The 15058-nt window shown below is 43.0% G+C and overlaps 1 protein-coding gene across 1 annotated transcript in view; it reads left to right on the top strand.

The window, feature by feature from the left end:
- LOC122534328 (heterogeneous nuclear ribonucleoprotein L-like) overlaps positions 1 to 15058 on the top strand; it is a 115972-nt gene that overhangs the window by 10367 nt on the left and 90547 nt on the right. Inside the window, exons 2-3 of the mRNA XM_043664847.1 lie at positions 3580 to 3623; positions 5933 to 6002. Coding sequence (XP_043520782.1) covers positions 3580 to 3623; positions 5933 to 6002 — 114 coding nt within the window. The remainder of the gene's footprint in view (positions 1 to 3579; positions 3624 to 5932; positions 6003 to 15058) is intronic.

Genomic DNA, 15058 nt, shown 5'->3' on the forward strand with positions numbered 1-15058 from the left:
AATTTCATCAACCGATATCTGCTCTACGTCGAAGTGATAAAAAAAAAAAAAAAGAAGAAAAAAGAAAAAAAAGATCGAACGGAAATATCGAGGTGCTTGAAAATGTTATTTGCTGGGAAACCGTATAGCTAGAGAACAGAGAGCTCTGGAAAATTAGTGGTTTTCGTAAAGTGCAACCTTGGCGTGGCCGAGACTAATGAACGATAAGAAAACCAAGGCGTAGCTTGGAAACGAATGGACGCGGTATAACCGGCTCTCGTTGCTTCGTCGGTTATTTCTCGTTTGACGTATGGTATACGGTATATTCTGCGAGAAAGTTGGTTCGATGCAGAGAAACGAAGTCATTAACGGGAGCATAAGCATTGTTCTTGCGGTTAATCTCTTTATCAGCACGTGGCTGGCAGCCGGCCAATCGACTTTCTCCTTGACTCCCGCCACGATCTACGACACCCTCGCCTTGTTTTGATTTTACTCGCTTACTACTTTAACGTTTCCGCCTGCTCGGCGAATCGGACGTAGATACTTGCCTATCTCGATGCAACACGAAGGCCGTAGAGCCTCTGTGTGGATAAATATTTTCGTGTGTTTCGTGTGATCGAATAATACGAATGAATCTTTGATTTTGTATTGAAATTATTATGATTCTGGTCATAATATGGCGTGCACGAATTTTTACATATACCACATTTATACTTTATATTATCTAATTTATATAAATATATTTATAAAATATAAAATTCCGACTGGAATTACTCTCTTCAATCGTAAAACAAAATGAGCAAGGTCGTATCGTATCCCGCGGTTTTGAAAACCAAATCCCATCGTCACGGTTGTTTAGCGAAAATTTACGGGAAAATTTATTAGAAAACGGTATTTTACGTATTTTTTTTTTTTCCGTGGCGATCGGGTGTGATCCATTGAGCGTGAAACCACGTGCTTGGCCAGTGGCCAACGCTGAGTTATGTTTATAACAACGTATTACGGATCCTACGTTGGACTCGCCGCGCTTCGTAACGATACTGTGTGCAGCCTTTACGACGATGCGACATGCCGTCAGAAATCTTGGATCTCGTTCCCACCGATTCCCCGTTAGCTTCCTCTTCCACTCTTCTCCTCCCTCCTTCCCTCTTTTTTCCCCATTCTCAACGAGATTTTGCTTGGCCACCTGCCCGCGCCGCCAACTCTTCCTACATTCTCTGTATTCTTCGTGTTCTTTTTTTTTTTTTTTTTTTTTTTTTCGAGGATATTTAGAAACATTTCACGAAATCGGTTCGGTCTGCTTCGTTCGGTTCTTTGTCCGACGCGTTTGGAGGTTGCACGCGGCAGCAGACAGACCGACGCATTTAAACAATGTTATCGGACGGTGGATCGATCGATCGTTTCACGGTGGTGAAGACGAGGGGGCAATAAATCGATTCGGTATCTCCGCCGAGTGCATATAACGTTTAATTCGCCGAATTCGGTGTATTCTTTTCTGAATAATCCACGAAATGCGCTTAAAGTTCACTCGAGCGAGCCGGAGCGTTAATCCTATTAGGGAGGAGATTATTCTCTTAATGTCTCACCTTTCCGAATACTTGGCGCAGTCTGCGCCGATTACCCAAATACCGAGTGGAAGTTGGAAATCATCGGGAGTCTCCACTGTTTTTTTTTTCTTTTTTTTTTTTCTTGTTCCGATGAGAAATGCGAAGTGATTCATTCTCTCACCGTCGTCGAGTCGTCACCGGTGTCCGCCATAAAAAATTGGCGCAAAAGTCGCGATGCAATTCAATCAGCTGTCTCTGTTTGTGACGTTTTAAAAATAGAGATGGGCGGAACAACGATGCGATGTAATTTAAACGACACTTATCGACCGTATTTTCGCGCAAAAGAACAGTTAATTGGGACCGTTCCAACGACGAATGATGAATGTTAATTTACAGTAGGGACTTTGTGCAGTCGCTCAATCATACTATTCTTTTCACCTCTTCTTCTTTTTTAAGTTTTTCCACGTCGATCCCCCCCTTCCCCCCGTATTTCTCGATTCACGACGCTGTGCAGATCATTTTCTATGCAGTGACGCAAGAAGCAAGCTCGTAAAATTTTCTTCCTTCGCGAGGAAAACCAGCGCTTTCATCCTAGAGTATGCGTCAGTTTAGGTCGTAAATTATAAATACGAAACTACTTTTCGCTGTTATCGGAGCAACCGGTTGACGATACAGTTTAACGCGAAAAAGAAATGTGCACAGTCTGGAAATTATAATATTCCGTTCGCTTCCTTTCGAGCGCTACGATCTATCGTACTCAACTTCATCCCGTTTTGCATTAATTCAACATTAAACAAGTCGTCTAGCATCCCCGTACTCACGATGGAACGTATAGTGCTACGTTTCAGATTCTATACTACGTTTCAGATTTTCATCTCGCAAAATGTGATGTACACCTTTTATCTTGCTCGCACTCGCACAAGTTTGAGCAGTAAGTCCATTGTGACATCTGTAACGCGTTCATACGCCATTTATTTACAATTGTCGATCCACTGTGTCCCGCGCGTGTCCTAAGTTTCGCTTTTAAGTTCAAAGCGGCCGTCACGTTATTCTCAGATAATCGATCGAAGCGTGTCCCGTGTACGCTTTAAGGGTGAAGCCTGGACACGCAACACCTACCACCGGCACCTTCAAGTCTCTTGCCGCACTATTTCCGTCGCTTTCGGCGCTAGTTGTAAAAAGACGCGCGAATGCGTATTAATAGACCGTCCCGGAGTTACGCACATCCCCGCGTGACATCGCGTACCATCGAAATTCAGCCAAAACCGCAGCGTGAATTTCTCTTATGCAACCGATCCGACCAATACAGAGAGGAACGATATGCGCAAGGCGAATCAAGGGGGGGTGGGGGGTTGTTTGCGAGCCGAGAACCGCACCCGTGTACAATCTGTGATTGAATCGCAGATTTTCGAAGAATCCTGTTTGCATGCAAACCTAACCCAGCCAAAGAGTTTTCTCTCTGAGCTTCTCCATCCTCCCGTGTTCATCCTCTTACGTATAACATTTGTTATTCTGAACAGCTACGAACGTTGCTGGGCAAAAATTTGAAATCATTTCCCCTTAAATCGCACTCGCGCTCGCAGTTAAATTCGAAATTAATACAGTACGATTGTTGATGGCAGAGAAATTTCCGACGAAAGAGTTCCTCGAACAGATTTCTAAGACTAACTTTTCGAAGATCCTTGACTCTCACGCGGGGGCGTGTAGAGATTTCAAAGTTTCGAATATCTCTCGGACCATCTATGTTATCTGTTTTGCAACGGCAACTGAGTACTGCTTTTAGACAGCATAGATGGTTTCCATACATGGGAACTAACTTTATGGTATTTCTTTTACGACGATAGTTGTTTTCGCGGTTTTTCTACCTGATTTATGGAAACAGTGTCAGAAAGAGTGCACGTGTAGAATTTTCAATGATATATACGGAATTTATTCGTTCCTAAAAGCCAAACATTTCCATTTATATTATAGATGGTCTGGCATCTTTCAACACTGTCGTGAATGAGTATAGTGCCGGTATTTTATTAAAACATGTGATTTACATTTGTTTCAGAATCACGAGTATGGCGGATACGGAGACGAACCGCGACGTAAAAGGTATGTTGCACGCAATTGATATTAATTACCTGCCTCGCAATGTCGTGAATGTTAAAGTAATCAGGGAATTGGGATCTCGGCGCGCAGACGAGAGTATAATCGTTTCGAACATTATATTAATTACAGCAAGCGTGTATGTACACACCCGTTCTCTTCGTCCTCATTCGACAATTGTTCTTATAATGTAGCGTTGCGTTGACCCGTTAGCTCGTCTAGCAATTCGTTTCGTTCGACAATGACGCCTCGCTCATGATAAAACTAGCGTTCATTCTATTATCACGTGTGAAATGCATTAACACTAACCGAACCACGCCCGGTCGAAATTTAATTTATAATCGTACGTCCGTTATTACTTTTTTTGTTCATTTACTTTGTGAAAATTCTTATGTCAGTCTGATTAATCAGTTTTCTTTTTTTTATTGAGAAAAATTTATCGTCCGACTCGTTTATCGTGACCGGTCGTTTACATCTTTATATAATGTTCAGGTTAACAAATTTACATCTTTTCATAATGTTCTTTGCTTAGTTTCTGAACTCAATTAATATGTGAATTATAAATGCATGTAATACTAAATTACACGTCGTTAAGTGGCGAGAAAGTACAGCGTAAAATAAAAATCTCATAGATATAGGCACTTTCAAGTTTTCTTCGACAGTCTTGATTTGATCAGTATCGACGCGTGAATTCTACAAGGAAATAACTAGATAACTAAAATATATCAAGACAAGAATTTTTATTTCAACCAGCAGAAAGAAGTTGATCTGCGTGATTAGGTATTACAAAGTGGCGGTATCGTTAGTGTTAACGTCGTATAATGCAGAAACGAGTTGATTAGCTTATCTATAGGAGCGGGAATGTCTATCTACAAAGCGAAAATAGAAATCATTGTTTCGAAATCAGCTTGTGATTCACCGAGTCGCGTTGCACCGTCGCGAAACGTTGCGAGCGTGCCTCTTCATTGAGTTACTCCGTTGGTGCATCTCGTTGGCGAATGAAAATTAACGTGAGAGGAGAATATCGCTTGATATCGAATTCCTGCCGCTCTGAATCAGAGCTTAACGCTCGAGTGAACTTCTTATTATTAGACTTGGCCCGAGTCGGGGCACGCCGGATCAGTCTGAAGTTTCGGTGTCCGTCCTTAATGTTTTAATTCGTTCCTCCTTCGAGTCTTTGACTGACTAAATCTGCATGTCTCGCGGGCAAACGTTACAAATGGACCAACGGCTCGCCTTATTAATTAGTTCGTTGTGCGTCGTGACTCGCTCGCAATCAAACGTTGTTATCTTGTCTACGTTTAAACGTTTCGACGTTCAGAAAGAAGATTCGCGGATTTTCGCGGGAACAAGAGCTCTTCGCGGTTGATCTCCGTGCTCGTGGAAGCGTTAGGGCAAGAATTGTTTTAGTTACGGAGCGGAGAAAGAAACGAGGACCAAGAGAACGAATCTATCCGACGGAACGAGCAACTTTTCTTTTTTTTTTCTTTTTTCACTCGCCTCTTTTCTTTTCTTCATTTGCGTTCGAGCCGGAGGTTTTCGAGGCACAAAGTTTAATCATTTAGAGTAGAAGCAACAGATTCGCCAGAGAATTGGCCACTTTGAATTGCAGAACGAGAGCACCAGGGGTCCTCTCTCTCTCTCTCTCTTTCTCTATCTCTCTTTTCCTTCTTTTTCTTCTCGCGGAAAAATGGGCAGTAAAATTTCCAATTGGTTGCGAAGAGCGGCGGGGGTGAGAGGGAAAGAGAGGAGAGGAAGACCGAAGGGGGAATACATTGGACGTTGGGCATGAAAAATGTATAGCTCTTCGTCAATAGCCGCTTCTGTTTCGTTGTATCGCGCTGAATCTCGGAAGGAAATTACGAGATGGCGATTTTTCCTTCGTTTCTCTTTCCGGATAATCGAATATCCTGGTGCCTGGTGGACCCTACGACTCCCGGGGGCGCGAGCTCTCTCTCTCTCTCTCTCTCTCTCTCTCTGATTTAATAAAAAAATTTCGCCAACTGTGCGCCGGCTGATGTAATTTGACTGCAATTCAACGTGTCGTGCCTCTCTCTCTCACACACCCTAGGTTCTTCCTAAGCCCCGGGAAAAATGCAGAATTTTTCGCCGCTGCCGTGGCACGGCCAACGGGGGCTCGCGTGGCGTGATACAACGCCGAGATATATCAAGTTAGCGTTTCCAACGATTAAATTGTTACCATTACTCAGCGGGTTTATCGCGAAGAAAAATTGCCGCGTGCATGTTTAACGATTAATAAAACACGTGGAACGAAGATTCTGATCGCACGTTCTCTTTCTTTTCGTATTTTCCAGAGAAGACAATAACAAGCCGAACCACGTTCTCCTCTTCACAATTATCAACCCGGTCTACCCCATCACTGTGGTAAGTGTTTCTTTCTTTTCATTTGAGAAAAATTTGTAAAATTTCGCGCATTTCGTTACCCGATGAGAAAGGATATAATCGAGATACAGCAGAAATAACATTATATGTATCGAAGCGTATTATATTGCTCGAAGTGAAACGTGTATCGTTGATGCATCTTGGATTATACAAGAGTTATTCGAAAACCGATATATCAGACGTGTGCATTGCATAAAAAAAGAGAAAAGGAAAAAAGAAAGGCTGTTTCACAGATACACCGAACACCGTCGCTCTCAATAGACGTTAACATGGTTCCGATAGAGATCTCCCAATGCTTTTTCTACATTGGGATCGATGTTGTTGAAATTTTTTCCGATCGAGTAAACTCCCACATCTGGTCCATTTTATTACAACCAACCTCTCGGCCGTAACACAACGATTTTTACACCGGTACTTGCAGCGGATACGCATGGATCCATGTTAATCAAACGCGGTGATGAAACGCGCGCGATGCTTTTGAACTCTCGGGCATATTGTATTTTCTGCGCTGTGATTCACCAAATTGCATTTTGGTTTGGCGCAAATATTTGTAAACGCGCGAACGTGCGCGTTTGGCGTGACGCACGATCAAAAGAACGAGCAAGACGACTTGTTTCGACGACTCTTGACACGATCTACGCCGGACAATCGCGGACGCACTCGACAAATTGCGTAATCGATGACGCGCGTGGGAAAAGAGACAAGAGCGAAGATCGAAAAGCGGAAAAAGCCAAAAACAACGCGATGCGGGGAGGAAAGGGTTATTGTTTGTCGGAGAAAAAAAAAAAAGAAAAAAAGAAAAAGAAGAAGAAAGAAGAAAAAAATGGAAAACCATTGAAAACCGAGAGGCAGGACAAAAGTTGCTGGCACAACGTGAGCACCATACGTTTCGCAGGCCGTCGCACTGCATTTTATTTCTGTTTTGCGCCAATAATAGATGAGCCCTGTCGCTGTTTCTGTCTCACGAACAGTCGATGCCTGCGCGATCTGGCATTGTTCGCACTCCCGTCCATTTACGAGCCTTCGCATAGCTCTCCGGTCACAATGCTTATTTTCTTTTTCCTTCGTTTTTCGGGTTTGCCGTTATCTACACGATGGACGCACTAATTAAAGAACCTTCCAGACCGAATCGAGAGCTTTTACTCGCCGCGTCATCTCGCGGCCCCGTCGTTTTCGTTTCTTTCTCGACTTTCACCTCCCTGCACTGCCCTTTCCTTTGTTTCGCTTGCCTATCCTGTAACGCGACTCAATTTTAATTTAGCCCGAGACGTTGCCTCTCGCAACATTCATCTCGCTACATTTCGATTCGTCTAGCCACGAATTAATGTTGATTTGACGTTAAACCTTGCTGCACGATTTGTTTTTCGTCATTTTATTCAACTTTGAACAACACGGTTAAACGACGAAATGTTAGGATTCCCTGAATTTTTGTCGTTAAACTCTAATGTTCAACGTTCGAAAAAGAATTGTTTTAAGAGGTCGTCGTAGAGGGGAGACTTTAATTTTTAAGATCACGGGTGAACTTAGTCGTAAATAAAATTTTTTCGCGTTCTTTTTTTTTTTTGTTACACGATATTAGAACGTCTTGGGGGGAAAAGACGAATTCAGGTTAGTAGTTTTACCCTTTATAATGAGACCAAATAGATTGTCGTATGATTGTTTGCAAAGTTGTAACAATCTAAAGTGCCGATAATGGTGCAAAAGTGACTCCTCGAATTCGTTTATAGAATACTGTTTGTGATAACAGGGTGATAAAATATTTTTCGAGAAAGCCAAAACGTTCTGCGAAACGTTACATATTTTGCTTCTGTCATATTTCACACATGCAGAAATACTCGATGAGATGTTATTTACGTTAAAATTCCACGTGCGTGTTCAGCTTTGCTCATCACTGTAATTGCAGGCCGGTCACGCAGGATAACTTTCTCTTCGTCTCGAATCGCCCTCGGCCATAATTCACAACGGTGTGATTTAATGACACGTAACGCGGAAGCACGACGACACTCGAGAGACCACTCGTCCGCAGATCTCAAGTCGGAGATTTCCCTCCTCGATATGCGAGCTTTCGGCCTCGCGATTTAATTTAATTAAAAACTTCGGCTCGGAGGGAAAGAACAAAATTTCTTATCCTGGCCGTTGCTGCTCGTCAATTCTTTTTTTTTTTTTCACGTTGCTCCTCGCTTTTCGTAATCCCGCTTGAATGCAGATCCGAACGAAGAAAAGTTGGAGAGAGGATTTCATTTTTCGTAACCTGGACGTTAGATAATAAGCTACGTATAAGATTCTCGAGGAAAGTAAAAACGTTTAGGATCGTTTATTAAAACCTGCCGGCAGCTTCGTTCGAACTTCGACCGACGTCAGTCAGCAATATGGAAAAGCAACAGTACCGAGAAAGGTTTCAAAGACTGAGCGTCTATAATATATAGCGTTTGGATTATCATGGCGTCTCGCCGATAACTCTATCGATATTTTCGCAAGGCGCGGCTAGCGTCGAGCTGTTGGATTCCTCCTTGCACTTGGTTCGTGCGCGATATGCAAATCGTTTTCGATAATTTGGGAACCTTTGGCAACGAGACGCGCCTGTTGCGGTGCTGATAAACGCCGTGTTTGTCAAAACTCGACGTAAATTACCCCTTTAAACACTCGAATTTATTCGCGGTTTCACGAATTTATCCCTCGTTTCCTTCATTTTGTTGCACGATTCGATGGTCTCTTGTACGAGAGAAAACGCGTAGCGGTTGCAGATTTCGCGCTAACATCGAGGAACATTTATCAAAACGTGTGTTGTTCGTCTTTTAACCTTCTAAGGACGGGGTATTTAAATCTCCCTTCGCTAGTGGACGGATTTAAATCGCCAGGCGAAGTTTAGTTTTACATGTTTTCATATAAATTAATTGTAGTTCCTATATTTTCAAAGTTAATCAAATCAAATAAAGACTCAAGCTACTCGAAACAAGAAGAAAGAGACCGTCGATACATCGGATACTCGGCTTTCTCAGATGTTACATAGGTGTCAATATATCGGACGTTAGTATTTAGAAGGTTAAGGCTGTTGCACACTTTTGGACGCACGTGCGTTGGTTCAGGGGGAGCAAAACTTGGAATTTCTCGTTGTGCTCACATATTTCCGGCGTAATTAGAACGAAATAAGCCGACACGTCGTCGCGTTTCATCCCGGAATCTAGCTAAACGCTCGGAATTTGGCGGAGCCGCGCGCGCGTTAAGCCAGTTACACGCGCGACGGTGCCGGGCCGGCCAACGAAATGAATCAGCCGCGTAATATGCGTTTCCACGCTCTTGAATGCAGACGTAACTTTTTCGAGCTCGCGGCGGCGCGTCTGCAGGTGACAAATTTCGAACGCACGTACGGAATAAGCCGGTGCCAGGTTTTCGCCGTCGCTGAAAAGAACGACACCATCAATCACGCGGCTCGCGGTGCGTGCACGCGTATCGAATACAAATTCGCGGACGTGCGCTTCGCGGGACTTACACATTCGCGACAATTCCGAGTATATCTAGCTGTCAGCTGTGTAGTGCAGCTTCTGTGATTGCTGACTTTCTGAATTAGAACGTCGTGCAGATTCGCAACGGTACAGCTCACGACGATTTTCGAATTTCAATTTTTCAAATTTGTCCGTAGCGCTAAAATAATACGACATAGTGTTGTACGTACGTGGATACACCACATGTTTGCCATATAGATTTATGTCATTATTATAACGCGTAGCGAACAATGTTTCAGATGAAGTTGAATGATTTCTAGAGGGCCATATTTTGATGATACTAGTTTTCTTGTAGGTGGACGTGTAGAGGGCATATAAAGATCGTTAACGTTTTTTTAAATTGAATCATTTAACATTTTTTTTTATTGCATCCTGTTGATGCACTTGATATTCTTTACGAAAGTGTATTAATCTATTTATGTTAAAAAATGATTAGTTTAGGAGATATTTTAATTTTAATGTTGCTAGGAAATCATGACCCCTTTGTGAACGTTGTAATGATTTTATTTACAGAAAAGGTTCAATGCGGACGACCATTTACATCACGACATTTCCTCAATCGATGGATTAATAATTTATTCGCATTGTGCGATGTATTTTATTACACTCGGTGATGATACGATCCCTCATATTGGCCATTGTAGTCAGAGGTTCAGTGTACACTTTATTTCCTAACAACATTAAAATTAAAATATCTCCTAAACTAATGATTTTTTTTAACATAAATAGATGAATAATTTTTCGTAAAGAATATCAAGGTGTATCAAAAAATATATGATTCCATTTAAAAAAAACGTTAATGATCTTCATATGTCCTTTACACATCCATCTACAAGAAAACTAGTATTATCAAAATTAATATTATCCCCTATTATCAGCCCCTCTCGAAACCATTCAACTTCATCTGAAACATTTTTCGCTACGCGTTATAATAATGACGTAAATCTAGATGGCAATATGTGGTGACCCACCCTGTATAAGCGTAATACGTACGCGGGTACGGACGTTGATTTTCTCTGATCTTTATCAACGCCGTACGAAATTCTCGGGGAAGTAAACTCCGCGATTAGATTGATTTCACTCATTGTGCCACATTGTGAAGATTATTATAACGTGCCTGCACGGGTACTTTACACACGTTGCGTCTGGCAGGCAGAGAAGCAACGTCGGCTAAGTTGCAACGTAGCTATGAATTTTCACGGACTTTAATTCTGGCAATAATTTATCCACCGGTCCCTGTTGGTGTCAGTAAATTGAGATTAACATCTTTGCCGCGTTCATTGCTAGCTACTTTCGCATCTTCTCTCTTTCTCTCTCCCTCCCTCTCTCTCGGTCGCTCTCGCTTTCTCTTTCTTTCCGTGGCGTGCTTTTATTTCAAATACCGAACAGTATTATTTCGAGCGAGGGAGTTATTTTGGAATGACCAGTGCTTCGTCAAAATTACAGGGAGCTGGTCCGGTGTTCGCGCGTCACCGATACCTCCATCGAATAACTCCGATGAAAATATTTTAATTGACGGTGCTACGATCTGTCGTCGTTGGGCTAAATGCGAATCTGTTGATAGAAAACGCGTTTAACGCGTACCCCGAGAGCGAAAGTAACTAACGGGGAAGTAACATTTGCGCTCTTGCGATCTCTTCCGCGAGAGATTTCAGACTTGTGCCTCTCCCATCTCCACATTTTAACGTCGACCTATCGCGACACGGTAATAACAGCAATCGGCTATCGTCGGTTTATTTGTTACAGAACGATCCAGACGATCCAGCCTCTCTACCGTTTTAACCGCGGTTATATACGTTTTCAACGTGCGTTCAGCTATAGCGATAGTCGCGTTACGTATATTACCCAAACCGTTAAACCCGTTCTCAGCAACGTTCAATTTACCCCGCTATAATTCGCGTGGCGAAATGAAGCTCTAAGCGGGGGACAGGCCGCGTATATCCGAAACCGGCGAGCCACCGCTCCGTGCCAAAGTGACACGAGACCCAGAATTATATTCCCATACGCGGTTGCAAGACGTTCTACGCGCGGCGTTCTCCTACCTGACGTACGTACGTACGTGTTTTACGTGCCCACGACCTACTTCTCTCTACCTTTCGGGAGAAAGGTGATCCCGCGGATTGCCACTTCTTCTTCGGCGTTCACCGCCGATTTCTACTAACAGAGCGCCTAACAGAACTTGCCAGGATCCGTCGAGTGTCTGGCGACGTGACAGCCAACGTCGTTTCCGGTCTCGTTGCGTTGAGCTTCGCGTTGGAAAGAGCAACTTTCAAAATCGTGGTCGGAGAATCTTGGAACAGACAGTCCCTTGACTAACGGTAGTCAAGGCCTTCTACGTACAAGGCCATAAAACAGTTTTCTTTCCATTACGAAATCCAGATTTTTCCTGGAACTACCAAAATGGTCGAAACGAGCAATTTATAGTTTTCGTTGGATATTCTGCAGATGCATTTTCTGCAGAGATTTTCGTATGAAAGCTCGTGTACTTCATTGTATAATAAAGTTTCCTATTTTTTTCTTTTTTTTTACTTTAACATCTCTGTTGGAAATTTGGACGTTTTAATCGTTGGTGGTTCTAGTGTTAAGATAGACACGCTCTGGGTATTCTACTCTTTCCGAGACAAATTTTACACTCTCGTCTATCTACGCGGAGAGTAAAATAAAAAAAGTCAATCACATCATGTGATTAAAAAATTTGCCACTGTGAAAATGAAACGCCTGAACGCTGATAAAAAAAAAAGCCTCGTGGTATCAAAGTGAAATCGTGAATTTGTCAAACAGCGTCCACGATCATTTAAAAAGTGGCAGTGTCGAAACAAGAATGTTTTGTAGCAGACAGTTTATTTGTTTTGCGTCTCGTTTCGAACGGTTTATATTTTATTGAAATTAATCGCGGACAGATTGCCGGACAAACCGTGAGCAATAAAAATCGAACGAGCGTCGTTAGACCAGCGTGTGCGACATTTCTATCTCTCTTTATACGCCGAGCCGTGGGTCACCCCGGTTGTGACGTTCCACCTCGCGGAACCTCTATTTACGCACAATGGAAAATGTTGGAAAGTTGGCGAGAGAGCAAACATACGCTCGTTCAGCAGAGTGCTTTCGGTTGGTAAAAAATTTCCGTGGATATTGCAGCTGGTTCGTCCACCCTCGACCCTCGAAACGTCGTTCGATCTTTAATATTTCTCCTGAAACTCCGCGCAGAGATGACGAAGCAACGCTCGTTTTTTTTTTTAGCTCGCTTCAGGTTCAACTCTGGTTGTCTCGTTGCTCGTGCGATGAAAATTTATTTTCGGCCAACAGACGAAAAAGAGCGTGATACGATCTCGACCTCGCGCTGAATGAAAAAAAAGGATCGAAGCGTTTTTCCTTACCTCGTTCACGTAGGTTCGCTACAATTTCCCGAAAATGGATCCCCGTTGGATCACCGTGATCCGTATCCGGCGACGTTTCTTTCCACGATTTCAATTACGCCCATCCATCGTCGCGGAATCGCTCGAATCGAAGGAATCGCCGGGGGACGTGCATCGACATACGCGATTTATACAAACCTATGTGACATGTTGTCCCTTTTAATCTCGCGTTGGATCACCGTTCAACCAGAGTTGAACAAAGATTTCAAACCAACGTGATTTACGAGCAGTTGCGTGTCCGTTCGTTTAATTTATTCCTTACTCGATGGGACCGAGGTGTAATTCAAATATGACGGATAACGAAGAACAAACGCGACCAAAGGTAGATCCTTCTTTTCGGCAGAAAAATCGTGGAGATCAACGTTAATCAAGATTACACGGTGTTTAATTTGTCTGGAGTTTACTCGCGGGCCAGCCGCGGACTAGACCGTGAGGATCTTTCTCTCTCTCTCCGTCACCTTTTACAAACGACTGTCTTGTATCTTTGTCAGCCAGGGAAATAATTAAACGCGTACAATTAAACCAGATGCATGGCAAACTCGAAAGTGGAGGAGAGCTCGCGATAACGCCAAGAGCACGGAACTTTTGCTGTTGAATCAAATTGTTTTTTCTTCTTCTTCTTGTACATCTTTGTTCTTTCTTCGTCGATGGCCAGCTGACCGAAATAATAAGTTTCAACGAGGGAACGCGATCTTGGTAGGAAGTTGGAAGCAATTTGTCATCCGGCGGGGAATATTTTCCGCAATTAGAAATTTATAAGCTTGTTGGTCTCCGGTTGCTGCACACGTAATCTTATCGGCCTGTTTCAATGCTCGTTCTAGTTGCTCGAGCGCGATCGAGAACTTATAGGATCTAACTATACGCCATTGCCAAGTTTGGCTCGCGTTTAATCGACCCTGTCGTCTTTGGTCTCGCGTTTGGTTCACGACTGCGCAACTTTCCATTCGCGGAATCTAGGATGACGAGCGAAAGAAAGATCTCTGCTTGTTGCCCGACTTGCGGAGATCACTGAAACTCGATGCTTGATTGGAACATACGCCTGACTGATCCCACCTCACGTTCTACTCATTGAAATTGGTGATTTTCGCAAAAATTCAAATCATGCTGGAGTTAACGCCGCAGAAATACGTAAAACATTAATAGAGAATAGGGAGGAAAAGAGAAGAGAAGAAAAGAGGGAGAGTGTGCGTGGTATCAGTAGGAGGAATCGTTGGAAAATTCTCTCCGGTAAAAATCGACTGTACGGTCGATTGCAATTTGAAAGGAAGCGGCGTATTGTGGAAGATCGAGAGCGTTCTCGTGGACTTTCAAAGAATCGAACTTTTGAGGACAGACTTCGGGAGCACTTTAAGAATGTTCCGAGCAAATAGAAAAGGAAAGGAGGGCTTCCGATGTTAGGCACTTCTACTTCCTTTACTCCCACTTGTTTTCTACTTATAAGCTACTTCCCGAAGGGCGATTCTTTCATCTGGCAAACTTATAACGCGGCCATATCGCGCAGTTTCTTTTCTTTTTTTGTTTCTTTCTCTTGTTTGAGAGGGTCAGGGGGCGGCGGAGAGCAGACAGAAACTAGTATTACGTAGACATATTTCTCTGTGACGGTGATATCCTATTACGCGGATGCTCGTTGGAAGTATCCTTAACGCAGGAATTATTCAAGGCTGCGTGTTATGAAATTAGGTACGCGACGATATATCAATTCATTCTATCGCATGAATTTCCCCCGTATCCACGGGTCTCTCGTTTCAGCGCGACCCGCGGACCTCTTAAAAGTTAAACTGATCAACGCGACTGACATTATAATACTGTATGCATAAAACATGCCTGCTGGAACGACATTTAGTATTTCACATTGTTCCTGCAACATTAATGGTATCGGAAATTTCGCGAGTGTGACTCGTCTCATATAAATGTTGTAGTTAACCCAGATACGTCCGTCATTCTCCTAGAGGAATTATCGCAAGATAATTTATATACCTGTTTCGCGTGATTTGAATCCGCAAACGGAGATTTTGTCGCTGAGAAAGATTTTAGGCATCATTGACGATCAATCGATCCTGTCGTCGGTCAACGATGATTCTCAGCCAGTTCAATGTATTAACGGGGTATTCTGGTTATCCAG

This window comes from Frieseomelitta varia, unplaced genomic scaffold, assembly GCF_011392965.1.
Source record: "Frieseomelitta varia isolate USP_RPSP 00005682 unplaced genomic scaffold, Fvar_1.2 scaffold_587, whole genome shotgun sequence".
Classification (NCBI taxonomy): Eukaryota; Metazoa; Arthropoda; class Insecta; order Hymenoptera; family Apidae; genus Frieseomelitta; species Frieseomelitta varia.